This window comes from Oncorhynchus mykiss, chromosome 11 (genome assembly GCF_013265735.2).
Source record: "Oncorhynchus mykiss isolate Arlee chromosome 11, USDA_OmykA_1.1, whole genome shotgun sequence".
NCBI classification, from domain to species: Eukaryota; Metazoa; Chordata; class Actinopteri; order Salmoniformes; family Salmonidae; genus Oncorhynchus; species Oncorhynchus mykiss.
This window is the reverse complement of record NC_048575.1, coordinates 78414308-78434260: the sequence shown is the minus strand read 5'-3', so window position 1 is coordinate 78434260 and position 19953 is coordinate 78414308. Positions and strand designations below refer to the sequence as shown.

Genomic DNA, 19953 nt, shown 5'->3' with positions numbered 1-19953 from the left:
CAGGGTCCTCCAAGAAGTACCAATTCGTCTGTAGAAGGGGGAAAAAATAAGGTGAGTCATAAAAAGTTATAAAAATGTACCATTCACCTTACACTGTTGACTGAGGAGGAAGCACCACAGAGTCAATCGCGTTTCTCTTTCCTATAGTGATCCGTCACCATGAGTACGGACGCGGAGATGCAAATCTACGGCAAGGCTGCCATATACCTCCGTAAGCCTGAGAAGGAGAGGATGGAGGCGCAAGCCGCACCCTTTGATTCAAAGAATGCTTGTTATGTGTCAGACACCAAAGAGCTGTACCTTAAAGGTTTGGTCACTGCCAGGGCCGACGGAAAGTGTACCGTGACAGTCACCAATCCTAACGGCACCAAGGAGGTAAGCCTGATTTGAAAAGTATTACATTTCAAGTTTGTGCAATTACTCAATATTATTATTTTTTTTTTAAACATGCCAATATGTTAAATGAAATCAGCAACAACAGATATATTAAGAAGCATTTTTTAGTTTATTTTGTAAGCAAAATATAACCTTAAAACATGTATCAACTGCTATTTAATAATAATAATATTTAATAATAATTTTTCATATTGACTAGTGAAGAATCCCCATGTCTGTATCAGTGGGTGATAACAAAGTTGATTAATTAAATGGGGGAGTATGCATGTTTTTAAAAAGATTGAATGTCAATTATTGAATTATCAAAAAGCATTCAGTCTTGTCCAGTTCGTCTGTGTATAATCAAGAGTTGTGACTGCTTCAGGAAGGAAAAGAGTTCAAAGAGGCAGACGTCTACCAGATGAACCCCCCTAAGTACAACAAGATTGAGGACATGGCCATGATGACCTACCTGAATGAAGCCTCTGTGTTGTATAACCTCAAAGAGCGTTATGCAGCATGGATGATCTATGTAAGAAACCTGCACACACACACACCACACACACACACACACACACACACACACACACACACACACACACCACACACACACACACACACACACACACACACACACACACACACACACACACACACACACACACACACACACACACACACCACACACACACACACACACACACACACACACACACACACACACACACACACACACACACACACACACACACACACACACACACACACACACACACGAGAAATACACACATACAGTACTTCACATAAAGTCATGGTGGAAACCAAAACATACCAATACAGTAGACCTACACTACTATACCAATGCACACCCACATCATCACATAAATCCAGGTAAAAGTCCATCTGATTTTGCTAATCCCCTAATTTAATTTATTCTCTTTCATCCAGACCTACTCTGGGCTCTTCTGTGCCACGGTGAACCCCTACAAGTGGCTTCCTGTGTACGACATGGAGGTTGTCAACGCCTACAGAGGGAAGAAGAGGATGGAGGCTCCACCCCATATCTTCTCCGTCTCTGACAACGCCTTTCAGTTCATGCAGATTGGTACGAGCTCTCATTCATGTATGGATGTATGGATGGATGTATGGATGGATGGATGGATGGATGGATGGATGTATGGATGGATGGATGGATGGATGGATGGATGTATGGATGGATGTATGGATGTATGGATGGATGGATGGATGGATGGATGTATGGATGGATGGATGTATGGATGGATGTATGGATGTATGGATGGATGGATGGATGGATGTATGGATGTATGGATGGATGGATGGATGGATGGATGTATGGATGGATGGATGGATGGATGTATGGATGGATGGATGGATGGATGGATGGATGGATGTATGGATGGATGTATGGATGTATGGATGGATGGATGGATGGATGGATGGATGGATGGATGTATGGATGTATGGATGGATGGATGGATGGATGGATGGATGGATGGAAGCATGGATGTAAAATAAAATATTCTTTAGAGACAAATGGTTCAATGCAATTCCAAATAAGCAGGATAACCAGTGAGCTTACATGTCTTACATTCATAGCTAGTTATCTAATGCTCGCCTCCTGTAGCCAAATGTCAACATATCTTTTCATTATAAATTGTGTGATTCCAGCCCAGAATGCTGATTGGCTGACAGCCGTGGTATATGAGACCCTATACCATGGGTATGACAAAACATTGGTTTTTACTGCTCTAATTACATTGGTAACCAGTTTATAATAGCAATAAGGCACCTCGGGGGTTTATGGTATATGGCCAATATATCACGGCTAAGGGCTGTACCTAGGCACGTTCCATTGTGCATAAGAACAGCCCTTAGCGGTGGTATGTTGTCCATATACCATAAACCCCCTCAGGCCTTATTACTTTAGTATAGACCATGATTTCCTGTAACATCCCACGCATCATACTGTAAGTTACGTAGTAAGCAAGCTATCTAGTTAACTATACTATGCTGTTGAAACAGTCTGACTCGTCTTTGGTCTTTGATTGGAGTTGCTGCTGACATCTGCCTCTTAGGCCTAGTAACAAACAGTTGAATTGAGGCCTTCCCTGTTTCTGATCGTGAGATGACACATGCAACTCAAAAAGAGAGCCAATAATACACTACCGTTCAGTGCCGGTAGTTTTTGCAGTGCACGCTCACGTGGGGAGCAGGGGAATTTTCCAAGATAAAAAAAGAAATATATATTGGAAAATGTATTTAAATTAAATAAAAATCTAAATCTATCTAAAACTCACCACCAATCTGAAAGGGATTTTTTCTCATAGGATGGCAAAAGGGGAGGTGCTCAGGCATCCCTGGACCTTCATCTGTGCACATGCCTTTTGGTGCTGTATAGAACGATTTTGGTGCTGTATAGAACCCTTTTGGTGCTGTATAGAACCCTTTTGGTGCTGTATAGAACCCTTTTGGTGCTGTATAGAACCCTTTTTTGGTGCTGTATAGAACCCTTTTTGGTGCTGTATAGAACCCTTTTGGTGCTGTATAGAACCCTTTTGGTGCTGTATAGAACCCTTTTTTGGTGCTGTATAGAACCCTTTTTGGTGCTGTATAGAACCCTTTTTTGGTGCTGTATAGAACCCTTTTGGTGCTGTATAGAACCCTTTTTTGGTGCTGTACGGAACCCCTTTTGGTGCTGTATAGAACCTTTTTGGTGCTGTACGGAACCCTTTTTGGTGCTGTATAGAACCCTTTTGGTGCTGTATAGAACCTTTTTGGTTCTGTATAGAACCCTTTTTTGGTGCTGTATAGAACCCTTTTTGGTGCTGTATAGAACCCTTTTGGTTCTGTATAGAACCCTTTTTTGGTGCTGTATAGAACCTTTATGGAGAATGGTTCTACAAATAACCTCTTGAAGAACCATAAAGGGTTCTTTTTTTCTGGTTAGTCGTATTATATTGTTAAAATTCCATTGTTTTTATTAGTTGACAAGTTGAATCAGGTGTGCTACCTCTGGAACAGCTGGTGGTGAGAACTGAAAACCACTGACTTGGACAACAGTCGTCACTGACATAAGGCCACAACATACATGAGTCTTTCACAAGACAAGCATACTCATATGTAACATGTATTGGCATTACACAACAGATTAGATCAACTGGAATTGACACTCTCACTCACGGTCACACGAAAAGAGCTGTAAGCAAAACCACACCTGAAAATATTCTAATTAGCTGTCGCGTTGACGTTTTTTAAAATTATGGCTAAAAAAGAGGGAAGAACCCTTTGAATGAACCCTATGAATTCACTAATGAACCCCTAATGTTGCTTGAGTATGATAAACAAGTTGTTTTTTTTGGTTACAGATAACGAAAACCAGTCTGTCCTGATCACGTAAGTTGTTTGCCAAAGTTTCCCTTGAGAAAAAGTGTTTCTATTGATGTGATGTGACGAAATACATGACATTACGAATGGATTAGGCTATGTGTAATAATGAGTCGATGAGTGGGAATTCTGGTTAATTATTTATGTAAGAAAACAGGTCAACAGTGTTTTTTTTTTCAATGCTCATCTTTCTCTGTCATATAAACCAGTGGAGAATCCGGTGCAGGAAAGACTGTCAACACCAAGCGTGTGATCCAGTACTTTGCCACCATTGCAGTGTCTGGTGCCAAGAAGGAAGTAGACCCCAACAAAATGCAGGTAGGTTGTGCTTATGGTTACTTTTTAACCACATTCCCATTTGGTTGGCTCTGTAAACTTTTTTTTCATTGGTGAATCCTGTTTCAAGAAAAGTAGTCAAGTATTTAAAGAAAAACTAACTTTACCACATTACCAGTTTCTGAGCCACTTGTGTTGGTGTCAATCAGGGGTCTCTTGAGGATCAGATCATTGCAGCTAACCCTCTGCTGGAGGCTTACGGTAATGCCAAGACAGTGAGGAACGACAACTCGTCTCGCTTCGTAAGTATGAAAGGCATATAAGTTACCTTCAATTGAAAACTTTTATTTCAGTAGATTCCTATTGTTATATCAATAGATGTCCAACAAACTGTAACATTTAAAGTGGTATATCAAAGTAAAATGTTAGATTTATTTTGTTGACCTAATTCCAACCTACAGGGTAAATTCATCAGGATTCACTTCCAAGGAGGAAAACTGGCTAAGGCTGACATTGAGACCTGTGAGTTGGTTTTGATTATTTATCAATTCTTTCCTGAATTCACACATATTATTTTTTGGAGATCATGTCATCAAATTACATTTTATCTCATGTTCTCTTTCTCCTCTCTCGCTCCTCTCTTTCTCCTCTCTTTCTCCTCTCTTTCTCCTCTCTTTCTCCTCTCTTTCTCATCTCTCTCTCCTCTCTTTCTCCTCCCTTTCTCCTCTCTCGCTCCTCTCTTTCTCATCTCTCTCTCCTCTCTTTCTCCTCTCTTTCTCCTCTCTCTCTCCTCTCTCTCTCCTCTCTCTCTTCTCTCTCTCCTCTCTCTCTCCTCTCTTTCTCCTCTCTTTCTCATCTCTCTCCTCTCTTTCTCCTCTCTTTCTCCTCTCTCTCTCCTCTCTTTCTCATCTCTCTCTCCTCTCTTTCTCCTCTCTTTCTCCTCTCTCTCTCCTCTCTTTCTCCTCTCTTTCTCATCTCTCTCTCCTCTCTTTCTCATCTCTCTCTCCTCTCTTTCTCCTCTCTTTCTCATCTCTCTCTCCTCTCTTTCTCCTCTCTCGCTCCTCTCTTTCTCCTCTCTTTCTCATCTCTCTCTCCTCTCTTTCTCATCTCTCTCTCCTCTCTTTCTCATCTCTCTCTCCTCTCTTTCTCATCTCTCTCTCCTCTCTTTCTCATCTCTCTCTCCTCTCTTTCTCATCTCTCTCTCCTCTCTTTCTCATCTCTCTCTCCTCTCTCTCTCCTCTCTCTCTCCTCTCTTTCTCATCTCTCTCTCCTCTCTTTCTCATCTCTCTCTCCTCTCTTTCTCATCTCTCTCTCCTCTCTTTCTCCTCTCTTTCTCCTCTCTCTCTCCTCTCTTTCTCCTCTCTCTCTCTCCTCTCTTTCTCCTCTCTCTCTCCCCTCTCTTTCTCCTCTCTCTCTCCTCTCTCTCTCTCCTCTCTTTCTCCTCTCTCTCTCCTCTCTCTCTCCTCTTTCTCTCCTCTCTCTCTCTCCTCTCTTTCTCCTCTCTCTCTCTCCCTCTCTCTCTTTGACTCTCAGACCTCCTGGAGAAGTCCCGAGTGTCCTTCCAGCTGCCCGATGAAAGAGGCTACCACATCTTCTTCCAGATGATGACCAATCACAAACCTGAGATAGTTGGTACGGCAAAGTAGAGATTCAGGGGAAATTATTCCCACCCAAATTTGTGGAATTTATTTTTTTAAATGATTCCTAGTCCACACTATTAATACTATTAAAATGAGTACATCCAAGGTAACAAGGTATCTAGACACAGATCAGGTCGTTGGGAAATATCTATCAAGTAATGCACTGTGATGCACTAGTCCACAAGTCTCAGTCTCCTCTTTTGATGCTGTTTATACTACATGTACCATTGAGTCCATCTATTGAGTAAAGGAAGGAGAGATACCGTAAAGGTAGGACAGCACAAATCTAAGAGATTTAACTGACAAGCCATTCTCCATTGTCCACAGAAATGTCGCTCATCACCACCAACCCCTACGACTTCCCCATGTGCAGTCAGGGTCAGATCACGGTGGCCAGCATCAACGACAAGGAAGAGCTGGATGCCACAGACGTGAGTCAAACCAAGGGTTAACCAAACTCTGGAATGGGTAGGATCCCCCATTACACACTGACTGCACTGTGCAATTCCAAATTAGTGGCTGCTGTGAATTGTTGTATTTTTTTAGTTTGTTTGATAGCTTGTGTTGGTTAGGCACTCTTCATGCCTTCACACTTGACCTTGAGGCACATGCTTGTAAGACATCCACAAGACGGCGCTACTAAGTGCCCTGTGGAACTGTAGAAAACTAATTTTGTTCTGCCGGCTACTAGTGTTGGCCAATCATACTCAAGAGGAACAGAGAAGACACATATATCCATCCCATTTGTTCTGGAGTGACGACAGAACTGTCATGTACTATAACTAGTGTCCAGTGTTCACCACTGTGGTACTTCCTGTCTAATGCCAGGATGCCATTACAATCCTGGGCTTCACTAATGAGGAGAAGATGGGCATCTACAAGCTGACTGGAGCTGTGCTGCACCATGGAAACTTGAAATTCAAGCAGAAGCAGCGTGAGGAGCAGGCCGAGCCAGACGGCACAGAGGGTGAGTCCCAGTAATAGATGTACAATATGTAGAGCATTAGTCCCATTCCCAGTCCCAGTAATAGATATACAATATGTAGAGCATTAGTCCCATTCCCAGTCCCAGTCATAGATGTACAATATGTAAAGCATTAGTCCCATTCCCAGTCCCAGTCATAGATGTACAATATGTAGAGCATTAGTCCCATTCCCAGTCCCAGTCATAGATGTACAATATGTAGAGCATTAGTCCCATTCCCAAACAATGAAATAGAACACCTAAGACAGATAGTGTCACATGAAAGTCAGCCATGAGACCAAATGTCAACCTCCAGAAATGATTTGAAATGATGGATGTGGGTGAAAATCAAAACGTAACCCACAAAAGACTATTTTGTCAGTGTGGCATCAGAAAGATCTTGTGTTTCTGAGTCTGTTGTTGTTGGTTCTCTCTCAAGTGGCTGATAAAATCGGCTACCTGCTGGGCCTGAACTCAGCTGAGATGTTGAAGGCTTTGTGCTACCCCAGAGTGAAGGTCGGCAACGAGTACGTGACCAAGGGACAGACTGTGCCTCAGGTAAGGCGACCAAACACAGCATCTAACATTTTCTGAGCACCGGAAATCTTTTGGGGACCATAGATTTTTTTTCTTCTTGTGAGGTTGTTTTCCCCAAGCTCTTTTCACCTTGTCACTAGACATGGTCAATATCTCATGTATTCATTTGAGATATTATCATTGCAGGTTAATAACTCAGTCTCGGCTCTGGCCAAGTCCATCTACGAGAGGATGTTCTTGTGGATGGTCATCCGTATCAACGAGATGTTGGACACCAAGAATCCAAGGCAGTTCTATATCGGCGTGCTGGATATTGCCGGGTTTGAGATCTTTGATGTGAGTGTGCGGCCAGAACAAGACAATGAGTTGTGATTGAGAGGGATTACAGCCTTGTATGACGTACCAACCCCTTTTTAACAGTACAACAGCATGGAGCAGCTGTGCATCAACTTCACCAATGAGAAACTGCAACAGTTTTTCAACCACACCATGTTCGTCCTGGAACAAGAGGAGTACAAGAAGGAGGGAATCATCTGGGCTTTCATTGACTTTGGCATGGACTTGGCTGCCTGCATTGAGCTTATTGAGAAGGTACACTGTCTGTCAGGATTATAATGGACCACAACAGCAAAGCTCATATGAGCACTGTGTGAAATATTATCACAGTGGTACAACGCTTCCGATGGTTGAAAACTCAATATTTTTCCTATTATGTGCCCCTAAATGAATATAATTATACAATAGCATGTTTGCTAAAGGAATAAATGTGATCCTAAATGTAAATATCACTAATTTCATATACATCTCTTTTTTCGTAAAGCCATTGGGCATCTTCTCCATCCTTGAAGAGGAGTGCATGTTCCCCAAGTCTTCAGACACTACCTTCAAGGACAAGCTGTACGCCCAGCATCTTGGCAAAACCAAGGCGTTTGAGAAGCCCAAGCCTGCCAAAGGCAAGGCAGAGGCTCACTTCTCCCTGGTGCACTATGCCGGCACTGTGGACTACAACATCACTGGCTGGCTGGAGAAGAACAAGGACCCCCTGAACGACTCAGTTATTCAGCTGTACGGGAAGTCCACAGTCAAACTTTTGGCTGCTCTGTACCCTGCTGCCCCACCGGAGGGTAAGACTAGCATCAGTTATAACTCAGACCTACATTTTTTAAAAGTCTTTGAATGTACCACAAATGCTCAGGCTTATTCACTGGGTTAATTTACTCATAGGTGTTATTTTACACAATCTCATTGGTAGCTTTTGCATTAAGATAAGTATGAAGTTAACCAGAGATTCTATATATTACTATTGCACTCTGAGACGTATCCTTGTCTAGTACTATATTTTACTTTGCTCGTTTGAACAGATACAACCAAGAAGGGAGGTAAGAAGAAGGGTGGTTCCATGCAGACTGTGTCGTCCCAGTTCAGGGTGAGCTTCTGAAATGTGTATATTCATTCCTTCTAAATGTGCATTGATTATCATAAATTATTTCTCAGAAAATGCTTTGTAACCCTCTTACAGGAGAACTTACATAAGCTGATGACCAACTTGAGGAGCACTCATCCTCACTTTGTGCGCTGCCTGATCCCCAACGAGTCAAAGACTCCAGGTACAAGAAATATTGACTTAAATATGTCATCTTATCAGTACAGAATCAGTAACCTTAACGAACCAATCTTTAACCTGTTTATGATTATTAAAAGAGACTTGGTTTGTGATTCCAGGTCTGATGGAGAACTTCCTGGTTATTCACCAGCTCAGGTGTAATGGTGTTCTCGAGGGAATTCGGATCTGCAGAAAGGGCTTCCCCAGCAGAATCATCTATGCTGACTTCAAGCAGAGGTACACACACACAAACACAAGCACGCACACACACACACACACAGATCTGCTACAAGGGTTTTCCCAGCATCAGAATAGTCTTACTTTTTACGTAATATAATCAACCTATTACAACTTGACATATGTTAAAAATGTCTCCTCATTCAGGTACAAAGTACTGAATGCCAGCGTCATCCCCGAGGGCCAGTTCATGGACAACAAGAAGGCTTCTGAGAAGCTGCTTGGGTCCATTGATGTGAATCACGAGGATTACAAGTTTGGACACACCAAGGTCAGTCACCCTTTGCAAAAGCTGACAACAAAACACAACTCAATGATCATTTAAACCCGTACCATTTTCTTCAATGTCATATAATCACAAGTCTAGAAGAGAAACTAAACTCATTGTTCATCTACAACTGTTACAACAACTTACAACTTATAAACAACCTATCCCATGGATTGTCGTGAGCATTGCAATGTTTGTGTTGTTTCCTGTTATGTCACCATCTGACTGTGGATCCATAATTGACCATGTCAACCTGCGTCAGGTGTTCTTCAAAGCCGGTCTGCTGGGCGTCTTGGAGGAGATGAGAGATGAGAAGCTGGCCTCTCTGGTCGGCATGGTCCAGGCTCTCAGCCGTGGATTCCTGATGAGGAGAGAGTTCACCAAGATGATGGAGAGGAGGTGAGGAACAGGAAACATCTTGGCAAAGCTTTCTGTCAACCACCTGTATCTAATGCATTATTCCATACTGTATATGCTGTGAGTTGTTCAGAGTGAGAAAGTACAACTTAAAATGCTCTATTAAAACTGTAGTTTGGGATTTGTCAAGCTGTTCAATTACCATTTAAATGTCTAATATTTACCCATTCATTCTTGAAGAATATAAAATGCCTCATGAGTTGGAATCTAACTAGAGCGCAGTCTATTAGGGGTTACATCTCCACAGCCCCATTCCTCAGCTGTAAACAATGTGGTTTGGGGTCACCATTTTGATGTTCTTCGAATTCCAGAATTTAGCTTTATGTCAAGCTATCCTTTCTGTTCAACCAGAGATTCCGTCTTCACCATCCAGTACAACATCCGTTCATTCATGAATGTGAAAACCTGGCCGTGGATGAAGGTGTACTTCAAGATCAAGCCCCTGCTGAAGAGTGCGGAGACGGAGAAGGAGCTGGCCAACATGAAGGAGAACTATGAGAAGATGACGTCGGACCTGGCCAAGGCTCTGGCCACCAAGAAGCAGTTGGAGGAGAAGATGATCTCCATGGTGCAGGAGAGAGCAGACCTGGCGCTCCAAGTAGCATCTGTGAGTGAACAACGACCCTGATGATTATTTTATTTTTTAAATGTAACCTTTATTTAACTAGGCAAGTTAGTTAAGAACAAATTCTTATTTACGATGACGGCCTACCGGGGAACAGTGGGTTAACTGCCTTGTTCAGAGGCAAAACTACAGATTTTTACCTTGTCAGCTCAGAGGATTCAATCCAGCAACCTTTTGGTTACTGGCCCAACGCTCTAACCACTAGGTTAACTGCCAACCCGGCACATTTACAGACACATGAACACAAACACAGACACACACACATGAACACAGACAGTGAGACACACACACACACACACACACATGAACAGACACGTACACAGTGTCTCGATAGGGGTGCAAATTTCCTGCCCTTCTACACGTTTTCTGTATGTTAATGTTAATGCGAGTGTAGCGAAATGCTTGTGCTTCTAGTTCCAACCATGCAGTAATATCTAACAAGGAATCTAACCTAACAGTTTCACAACAACTACCTTATACACATTAAGATGGCAAGATGGAGTAGATGGTATAAAGTACAGTATGTACATATGAGATGAGTAATGTAGGGCATGTAAATATTATATAGTGTGGTATTGTTGAAAATAGCTTGTGATACATTTATTACATACATTTTTCCATTATTAAAGTGACAATAGTTGACTCAGTATGTTGGCAGCAGCCACTCAAAGTTAGTTATGGCTGTTTAACTGTCTGATGGCCTTGAGATAGAAGCTGTTTTTCAGTCTCTCGGTCCCAGCTTTAATGCACCTGTACTGACCTCGCCTTCTGGATGATAGCGGGGGAAACAGGCAGTGACTCGGGTGGTTGTTGTCCTTGATGATCTTTTTGGCCTTCCTGTGACATCGGGTGGTGTAGGTGTCCTGGAGGGCAGGTAGTTTGCCCCCGGTGATGCGTTGTGCAGACCTCACTACCCTCTGGAGAGCCTTACGGTTGTGGGCGGAGCAGTTGCCTTACCAGACGGTGATACAGCCTGACAGGATGCTCTCGATTGTGCATGTGTAAAAGTTTATGAGTGTTTTTGGTGACAAGCCAAATTTCTTCAGCCTCCTGAGGTTGAAGAGGCGCTGCTGCGCCTTCTTCACCACTCTGTGTGGGTGGACCATTTCAGTTTGTCCGTGATGTGTACGCAGAGGAACTTAAAACTTTCCAACCTCTCCACTACTGTCCCGTCAATGTGGATAGGGGGCAGCTCCCTCTGCTGTTTCCTGAAGTCCACGATCATTTCCTTTGTTTTGTTGACATTGAGTGTGAGGTTATTTTCCTGACACCACACTCCGAGGGCCCTCACCTCCTCCCTGTAGGCCGTCTCGTCATTGTTGGTAATCAAGCCTACCACTGTAGTGTTGTCTGCAAAGTTGATGATTGAGTTGGAAGCTTGCATGGCCACGCAGTCATGGGTGGACAGGGAGTACAGGAGAGAGCAGAGAACACACCCTTGTGGGACCCCAGTGTTGAGGATCAGCAGGGTGGAGATGTTGTTACCTACCCTCACCACCTGGGGGCGGCCCGTCAGGAAGTCAAGGAAATCACAGTTTTAAAGACAATGTCCTGCAATTCGAAACATTTTTGCCATGGCTTATGTCGTGTTGTTACTGAGTGATTCAATCACTGTAGCAAAAATGTTTGACGTTTTTGGAATTTTAGATTCTCCCCGACTGTCTAGTTTTTATTTTGGTGATTGTTATATAAGATGATCTTATAAAAAAAGATATAGCTCTATTATATATTTTTTAGATACTTTAGTCATTTAAGTTTAAACTGAAGAATGTTTTACTATCCCTAAAAGTTAAAGAAACTATAAAATTAACTTTTTGTGAGTGGCAACAACCAAATGAACATCGGGTAAACACTGCAGTATTGTATGTGGCTAACTCTTACATTTACTTGTGTTACCCATGTTACCCATGTATGTGGCTAACTCATACATTTACTTGTGTTACCCATGTTATTTACCCATGTTATTTACATATATATATATATATATATATCATGCATTTATATTGATTTGCTCTGACCTGTTTGACTAAATGAAGTCTATATTTTGATACACAACGTGAGGCCGTAGATTTTTTTCTCCTGTTCTGAAACCAGGATTCAGAGAATCTGACTGATGCTGAGGAAAGGTGCGAGGGGCTCATCAAGAGCAAGATCCAGCTGGAGGCCAAACTCAAAGAGACGACCGAGAGGCTGGAGGATGAGGAGGAGATGAATGCTGAGTTGACTGCCAAGAAGAGGAAGCTGGAGGATGAGTGCTCTGAGCTGAAGAAGGACATTGATGACCTGGAGCTCACCCTGGCCAAAGTGGAGAAGGAGAAGCACGCCAGTGAAAACAAGGTCTCGTAGACAGTCTAACCATTCAAATAAAAATCTACTCAAAACATAGCTCAACAGAAATTTAATTCAAATTGTTTTGTGGGCGCAGGGAAAATGAAGACACAAAATAGTTTAATTTTAGTTGCTTGTTCTGCTCCCCCTCGTTTATGACTTCCATTTAGTACAGTGCAATTTAGTGTTGAATCAACAGTATAGTACTTGTTGACACATTTATAATCTGAATTAAATGAATGCAATATATATCAAACTACATCTCCCCTTCATGGTGAAGTGGCAAAAGACTTACAGTTGTTATGGACATTTTCAGGTTAAAAACCTGACAGAGGAGATGGCGTCTATGGATGAGAGTGTTGCCAAGCTGACCAAGGAGAAGAAAGCCCTCCAAGAGGCCCACCAGCAGACACTGGACGACCTGCAGGCAGAGGAGGACAAAGTCAACACTCTGACCAAGGCCAAGACCAAGCTGGAACAGCAAGTGGATGACGTGAGTGGAGTTTTACATTTTGTCCATGGTTAAGAGATGATGATATTATCTTCAGTTGTTTAGATTTGAACATTACATGTGTGTTTTTATCTTATAGCTTGAGGGTTCTCTGGAGCAAGAGAAGAAGCTCCGTATGGACCTTGAGAGAGCCAAGAGAAAGCTGGAGGGAGATCTGAAACTGGCCCAGGAGTCCATAATGGACCTGGAGAATGACAAGCAGCAGTCTGATGAGAAAATCAAGAAGTAAACAAACAAATTACTACAGTATTACCTGCCATATTGATCAACATAATGGTTGTTCTTCACTCAATCTTGTAATTAGGATTTGTATGTGATTCTTAAAAGCAAAGTGAATGCTATTATATTATCCCTTTACACTATCAAACCAAAACCAACTCTGAAATCAACGTGTTTGTGTTTCTTAGGAAGGAGTTTGAGACCAGCCAGCTCCTCAGCAAGATAGAGGATGAACAGTCTCTGGGAGCTCAGCTGCAGAAGAAGATCAAGGAACTGCAGGTACAGTACAGGATCTCAGCTCCAGTACAGGAAAGAACACACCTGAAACATTTCTGGTGTCTTCTAATGGCTCAGTAAGTTGGAAGATGGTGCTTTAATCTGTTGTAAAGATGGTGCTTCTAACCGTTGTGGTTTTGGTTGCCACATTGGACACTGTCCACTGAATATATTAGTGTAACTGGCTTTGTATTTACAAATGTATGCAAAATATACATCCTATTATTATTTATAGAGGTTATTTATTTCAACTATATTGTAGTGTTCATCCCACCTGCTCCTGCCCCCTGTTATAGGCCCGTATTGAGGAGCTGGAGGAGGAAATTGAGGCTGAGCGTGCTGCCAGGGCCAAGGTTGAGAAGCAGAGGGCCGATCTCTCCAGGGAACTTGAGGAGATCAGTGAGAGGCTGGAGGAGGCCGGAGGCGCCACTGCTGCTCAGATTGAGATGAACAAGAAGCGTGAGGTTGAGTTCCAGAAGCTGCGTCGTGATCTTGAAGAGTCCACCCTGCAGCATGAGGCCACAGCCGCCGGTCTGCGCAAGAAGCAGGCTGACAGTGTGGCTGAGCTCGGGCAGCAGATCGACAACCTGCAGCGCATCAAGCAGAAGCTGGAGAAGGAGAAGAGCGAGTATAAGATGGAGATTGATGACCTCTCCAGCAACATGGAGGCCGTCGCCAAGGCTAAGGTGAGTAATGATGTTTTAGTCAAGCAGTGTTGAGGAAGGTCAACTTCATTACCATTCAAGTGAACTGAAGTTGACAGGAGTCTCATATATAAAGTAATAATGGAACATGTTTTCACTAACAGGGCAATCTGGAGAAGATGTGTCGTACTCTTGAGGACCAGCTGAGCGAGCTCAAGACTAAGAATGATGAGAATGTTCGCCAGGTCAACGACATCAGCGGACAGAGGGCCAGACTCCTGACAGAAAATGGTACCATTAACAAACTAATAGTAGTACACTTCAGTAGTACACAATAACACGTGTTAGGGGCTAAAAGTCCAGTCCACATAGTGTTCACTGTACTATTCACAATGTAACATAGCTATTCAATACCTCAAAATACATTTTAAATCTTCGGGAACAGAGACTTCATTAACAAGATGTGCCTCTATCCCTGCAGGTGAGTTTGGCCGCCAGCTGGAGGAGAAGGAAGCCCTGGTCTCTCAGCTGACCAGAGGCAAACAGGCCTTCACCCAGCAGGTTGAGGAGATGAAGAGGCTGATTGAGGAGGAGGTCAAGGTAAGGGACCCAAAACAGACTCTATCTGCCACAGTTTAGAGCCATATCTCCATAAAGACGGTGACTACGCCACTCTCAGAGACTGTTTTTCTCTCTAATCTCTCTTTGTCTTTGTTTGTCTTCCTCTCTCAGGCTAAAAACGCACTGTCCCACAGTGTCCAGTCTGCCCGCCATGACTGTGACCTTCTAAGAGAGCAGTTTGAGGAGGAGCAGGAGGCCAAGGCAGAGCTGCAACGCGGCATGTCCAAGGCCAACAGTGAGGTGGCTCAGTGGAGGACTAAGTATGAAACTGATGCTATCCAACGCACAGAGGAGCTGGAGGAGGCCAAGTGAGTTGCACACAACAGCAAAAACGCAAATATAGGGTGTGGATGGTGAGGGTGGTAGTGGGCTCTGAGGAAATGTTACATCAATATGTATTGTAACATTTGTTTTCACAACAAATTGTTCACCATAAAACCACCCTCACTCATCCAACAGGAAGAAGTTGGCCCAGCGTCTGCAGGAGGCTGAGGAGACCATTGAGGCGACCAACTCCAAGTGTGCCTCCCTGGAGAAGACCAAGCAGAGACTGCAGGGAGAGGTGGAGGACCTCATGATTGACGTTGAGAGAGCCAACGCGATGGCCGCCAACCTCGACAAGAAGCAGAGGAACTTTGACAAGGTGAAAATGCATAAACCTAATCCTAGCGGGATATTTTATGTGTGTTATTTGATCAATTGTAGTATAATTGTAACATATTTCAGATTCAAAGCTCTCCATCAATGAGTTGGAATGAAAATCCCATGGATTTCCCTAGGTTCTGGCAGAGTGTAAGCAGAAGTTTGAGGAAGGTCAGGCTGAGCTGGAAGGAGCTCAGAAGGAGGCTCGCTCTATGAGCACTGAACTCTTCAAGATGAAGAACTCCTACGAGGAGGCTCTGGATCATCTGGAGACTCTGAAGAGAGAGAACAAGAACCTGCAACGTGAGCATTTGACAGCAGTTCTATTTGGCTCATGTTTGACTAGTGTTTTTGAAAATGGAGGGAACTGTATTTAACAAAATGACCATTACACCATTTCAGAATTGTTTTATGTATAGTTTCAAATATTCTTGTTTGAACTTGCATTCGGTATTCTTTCAGACAACCCAAAGAAGTAGGAGGCAATTTGATTTGCAAAACGATATGAAGTGCTTTTGTTAATGAGCTGTTATTATGATTCAATGTCAACTTCAGTGCATCAGTGATATCCACTGAACATCTCCTGAGTCTAAACAGCTGCTGTGTTTGTGAGTGCAGAGGAGATCTCTGACCTGACTGAGCAGATTGGAGAGACTGGCAAGAGCATCCATGAGCTGGAGAAGGCCAAGAAGACCGTGGAGACAGAGAAGTCTGAGATCCAGACCGCTCTGGAGGAGGCTGAGGTACAAACTACAGCTGTTTGATGGGAAAAGCAGTGTTACACTATCCAACACCAGCTACAGTCCAATGCTTTCCTTGTTGGTGTTTATTGTAGTCATATATATTTAATATCTTATGTTATACACATCCAAATACAAATGTATTGAACACAATTGGCCTGACTGCTTCTCCTTGTCCAGGGAACACTGGAGCACGAGGAATCCAAGATTCTGCGTTTGCAGCTGGAGCTGAACCAGATCAAGGGCGAGGTGGACAGGAAGATCGCTGAGAAGGACGAGGAGATGGAGCAGATCAAGAGGAACAGCCAGAGGATGGTTGACTCCATGCAGAGCACCCTGGACTCGGAGGTCAGGAGCAGGAATGACGCCCTGAGGGTGAAGAAGAAGATGGAGGGAGACCTGAACGAGATGGAAGTCCAGCTGAGCCACGCCAACAGGCAGGCCGCTGAGTCCCAGAAACAGCTGAGGAACGCCCAGGGACAGCTCAAGGTAAAGGGACTGGGACATCGGGCAACAAAAATCTGAACATGGGGAGAATTTTTTTTTTTTTAATCTGTAAAAAAAGAATAGAACAGAGGAAATGAATAGAGTGGACTAATATACTGTCAAAATGTATGGACATTTGGGAAATTATTATCAATTAAAATGTCTATTACTGATCCTATTGCCCCTGCTTAATGAACCTATATGATTGTGAATCCCAGGATGCCCAATTGCACCTTGATGACGCCGTCCGTGCCTCAGAGGACATGAAGGAGCAGGCAGCCATGGTGGAGCGCAGAAACGGTCTGATGGTGGCTGAGATCGAGGAGCTGAGAGTTGCTCTGGAGCAGACAGAGAGAGGCCGCAAAGTGGCTGAGACTGAGCTGGTAGACGCCAGCGAGCGTGTTGGACTTCTGCACTCCCAGGTACGGGTCAAAAGCCATTTCTAATAAAACCTAGCATACCGTTTACATACACCTGAAATTTGACAGTGCTTGCTTTTACATTTTCATTATTCTGCCCTGTGACTCGAGAGTCAAATAAACATCTTGTTTCCTCCAGAACACCAGCCTTCTGAACACTAAGAAGAAGCTGGAGACTGACCTAGTGCAGGTGCAGGGAGAGGTGGACGACATCGTCCAGGAGGCCAGGAACGCAGAGGAGAAGGCCAAGAAGGCCATCACTGACGTGAGTCCTTATGATCTTTATTGAATTACATCAACTTGATTTTGCCCATAAGAGGGACATTATAATTGGTGGTGTCGGAAATCCCAGACCTATTGGCAACAGCACTAGGTCTGGGAATCATGTTGGATTTTCTTGGCCAATTTGTAGAGGTTTCTGACAGACAACTCTCCAAACAAATCACACATTTGGGTAGGCAGAGCTTTACTGCAAGACTCTGGATGGATTTTACTGTACCCAACTCTTCCCTTCCTCTGCCAAATTGACGTTGGTTTTAATACTGACATTTATACTGGAACATTGGTACATTGTGGGAGGCAACCCATCTGTCAAGAGAGAGACTATGGTTGGTGCCAATCGGTGCATAAATTTAACACACTACCATTCCAGGCGGCCATGATGGCTGAGGAGCTGAAGAAGGAGCAGGACACCAGCTCTCACCTGGAGAGGATGAAGAAGAACCTGGAGGTCACAGTCAAGGACCTGCAGCACCGTCTGGATGAGGCTGAGAATCTGGCCATGAAGGGCGGCAAGAAGCAGCTCCAGAAACTGGAGTCCAGGGTGAGTTAACAGCAGGGTGGATTGAAAAACAGATTGCTGGAAATGTATTTAATCATATAAAAATACACAGGAGCATTGGGTAATGACTTTTTCTCTCAATAACCCACCTAGATAATGAAAAGCTGTTGTTATGACTACAGACCGCTTCAATTAAACATGTACATGTACATAGGAACAGACAACATTGTGCTTCCTTGACCAGTAGAAGATACCTCTGTTTTACAAAGATTTGTGACGTATGATTTCAACACCTCAAATAAATGCCTACATTAATTTCTTCCATAAAGGTGCGTGAGCTCGAGACTGAGGTGGAGGCTGAGCAGAGAAGAGGTGTAGACGTGGTCAAGGGAGTCCGCAAGTATGAGCGCAGAGTCAAGGAGCTCACCTACCAGGTAAGAGAAAGTACCTTCTTCACACACTTGACACTAACACAGACAGGTTTGTGTATAAAACTATGGGGCAATGATTATTTGATCTTCTCCCACAGACTGAGGAGGATAAGAAGAACGTTGGCAGACTTCAGGACCTGGTAGGCAAGCTGCAGATGAAAGTGAAGGCCTACAAGAGGCAGGCCGAGGAAGCGGTGAGTCACATACTTTGTCAAATACTCTGAAAGCATACATTCCAAAATATATTTTTCCCCTAGTAGACATTACAAAACTTCATGTCCATACCGTTTAGTTGAAGTAAGTGCTACTGCGCATCAGTCAACAATGACTCAATTTATAGTGCAAGTAATTGATATGTTATATGTTACCAACTTAAAGGAGAGGGGGTTGAATATTAATATGAATATTAATATATTGCAGTTTGATCCCCAGTTCTGCAACTCACTTTCTCTGCTGTATCATTGGCATCTGTCAATAAAAACAGCTTTCAAATACTTAAAAAATATATATATTAATTTGCTACCTGAATTTTCAAACTTTGAATGCTGATGTTCTGCTCTCCTCTCTTTTCCTCACCCAGGAGGAAGCAGCCAATAGCCACATGTCTAAGCTCCGGAAGGTTCAGCATGAGCTGGAGGAGGCTGAGGAGCGTGCTGACATTGCTGAGACTCAGGTCAACAAGCTCAGAGCCAAGACCCGCGAAGGTGGAAAGGTACAGAACTGCTGCTGAACCTGACTCATGTTCAGATATGACCACATCAACACCACCTATGAATTAGCCTTCACAGAGGTCAATACTGACCACTTAAATGTATTTAAGATCTCTAAGAGGCACATTTCAGGTAGGGCAAAAAATGTGGTACTTCAAAGTCTAGAATTTAAGCTGAGCACTGAGCATTAAATTCTTGATCCATTATATTCATTCCAATTGTTCATACATTTTGTTCATTATTAAATACTAATCTATTATGTTCTTTCCTCTTACAGGGCAAGGAAGCTGCTGAATAAACCAAAGTATTGAAGATCAAAGTCTTAACATTTTCCTGTCTTGCATAAAATAGGATTTTCATGGTTTTAGCATTGATTAAAAACATGTTGGCGTAAGTACACTTCCTTTGTGACTCTGGAATTATTACTCAGCAAACAGCTTTTTCATACCATAAAAATATTACAGGATTCCAAAAACAAAGAAGTGTTCACCCCACCAAAGCAATCACTTTTTAGGGGGTAAACATCTGAGGAATGAGGCTGGAGAAATGTGACCACTCTCAAATTCATACTGAGCTACAGATGAATGGACTGACCATCCATAACATCAAAATCATAGTTTCAAACATTTACACTTGGGAGAATTGGCCTATATGGACAGGCCCAAATTGAAATGTTTCTAAACGAAAAATAAATAAGAGAAGCCTATACATACCATGGTAACAATTGAAAAAGGAACACTGGAGATTGTGGGGAAATTCTAAGAACTAAGTTCTCAGGAAACAACAGGATGGATTTAT

The 19953-nt window shown here is 43.1% G+C and overlaps 1 protein-coding gene across 1 annotated transcript; it reads left to right on the top strand.

The window, feature by feature from the left end:
- The first annotated feature begins 774 nt into the window (after positions 1-774).
- On the top strand, positions 775-19468 carry LOC110536447 (myosin heavy chain, fast skeletal muscle-like). The gene is made up of 38 exons (XM_021622213.2): positions 775-907; positions 1324-1480; positions 3762-3789; positions 3990-4098; positions 4266-4358; positions 4518-4578; positions 5590-5688; positions 6024-6127; positions 6525-6663; positions 7100-7218; positions 7384-7533; positions 7618-7788; positions 8018-8321; positions 8559-8623; positions 8717-8804; positions 8920-9037; positions 9185-9308; positions 9568-9704; positions 10074-10329; positions 12442-12684; positions 12992-13168; positions 13266-13411; positions 13594-13684; positions 13978-14367; positions 14490-14616; positions 14807-14925; positions 15058-15254; positions 15406-15589; positions 15726-15891; positions 16207-16331; positions 16509-16817; positions 17033-17236; positions 17373-17498; positions 17886-18056; positions 18344-18448; positions 18544-18639; positions 19026-19157; positions 19433-19468. The coding sequence occupies exons 1-38, from the start codon at positions 797-799 to the stop codon at positions 19451-19453; spliced, it is 5562 nt and encodes a 1853-aa protein (XP_021477888.2). The 5' UTR covers positions 775-796; the 3' UTR covers positions 19454-19468.
- Positions 19469-19953: the final 485 nt, after the last annotated feature.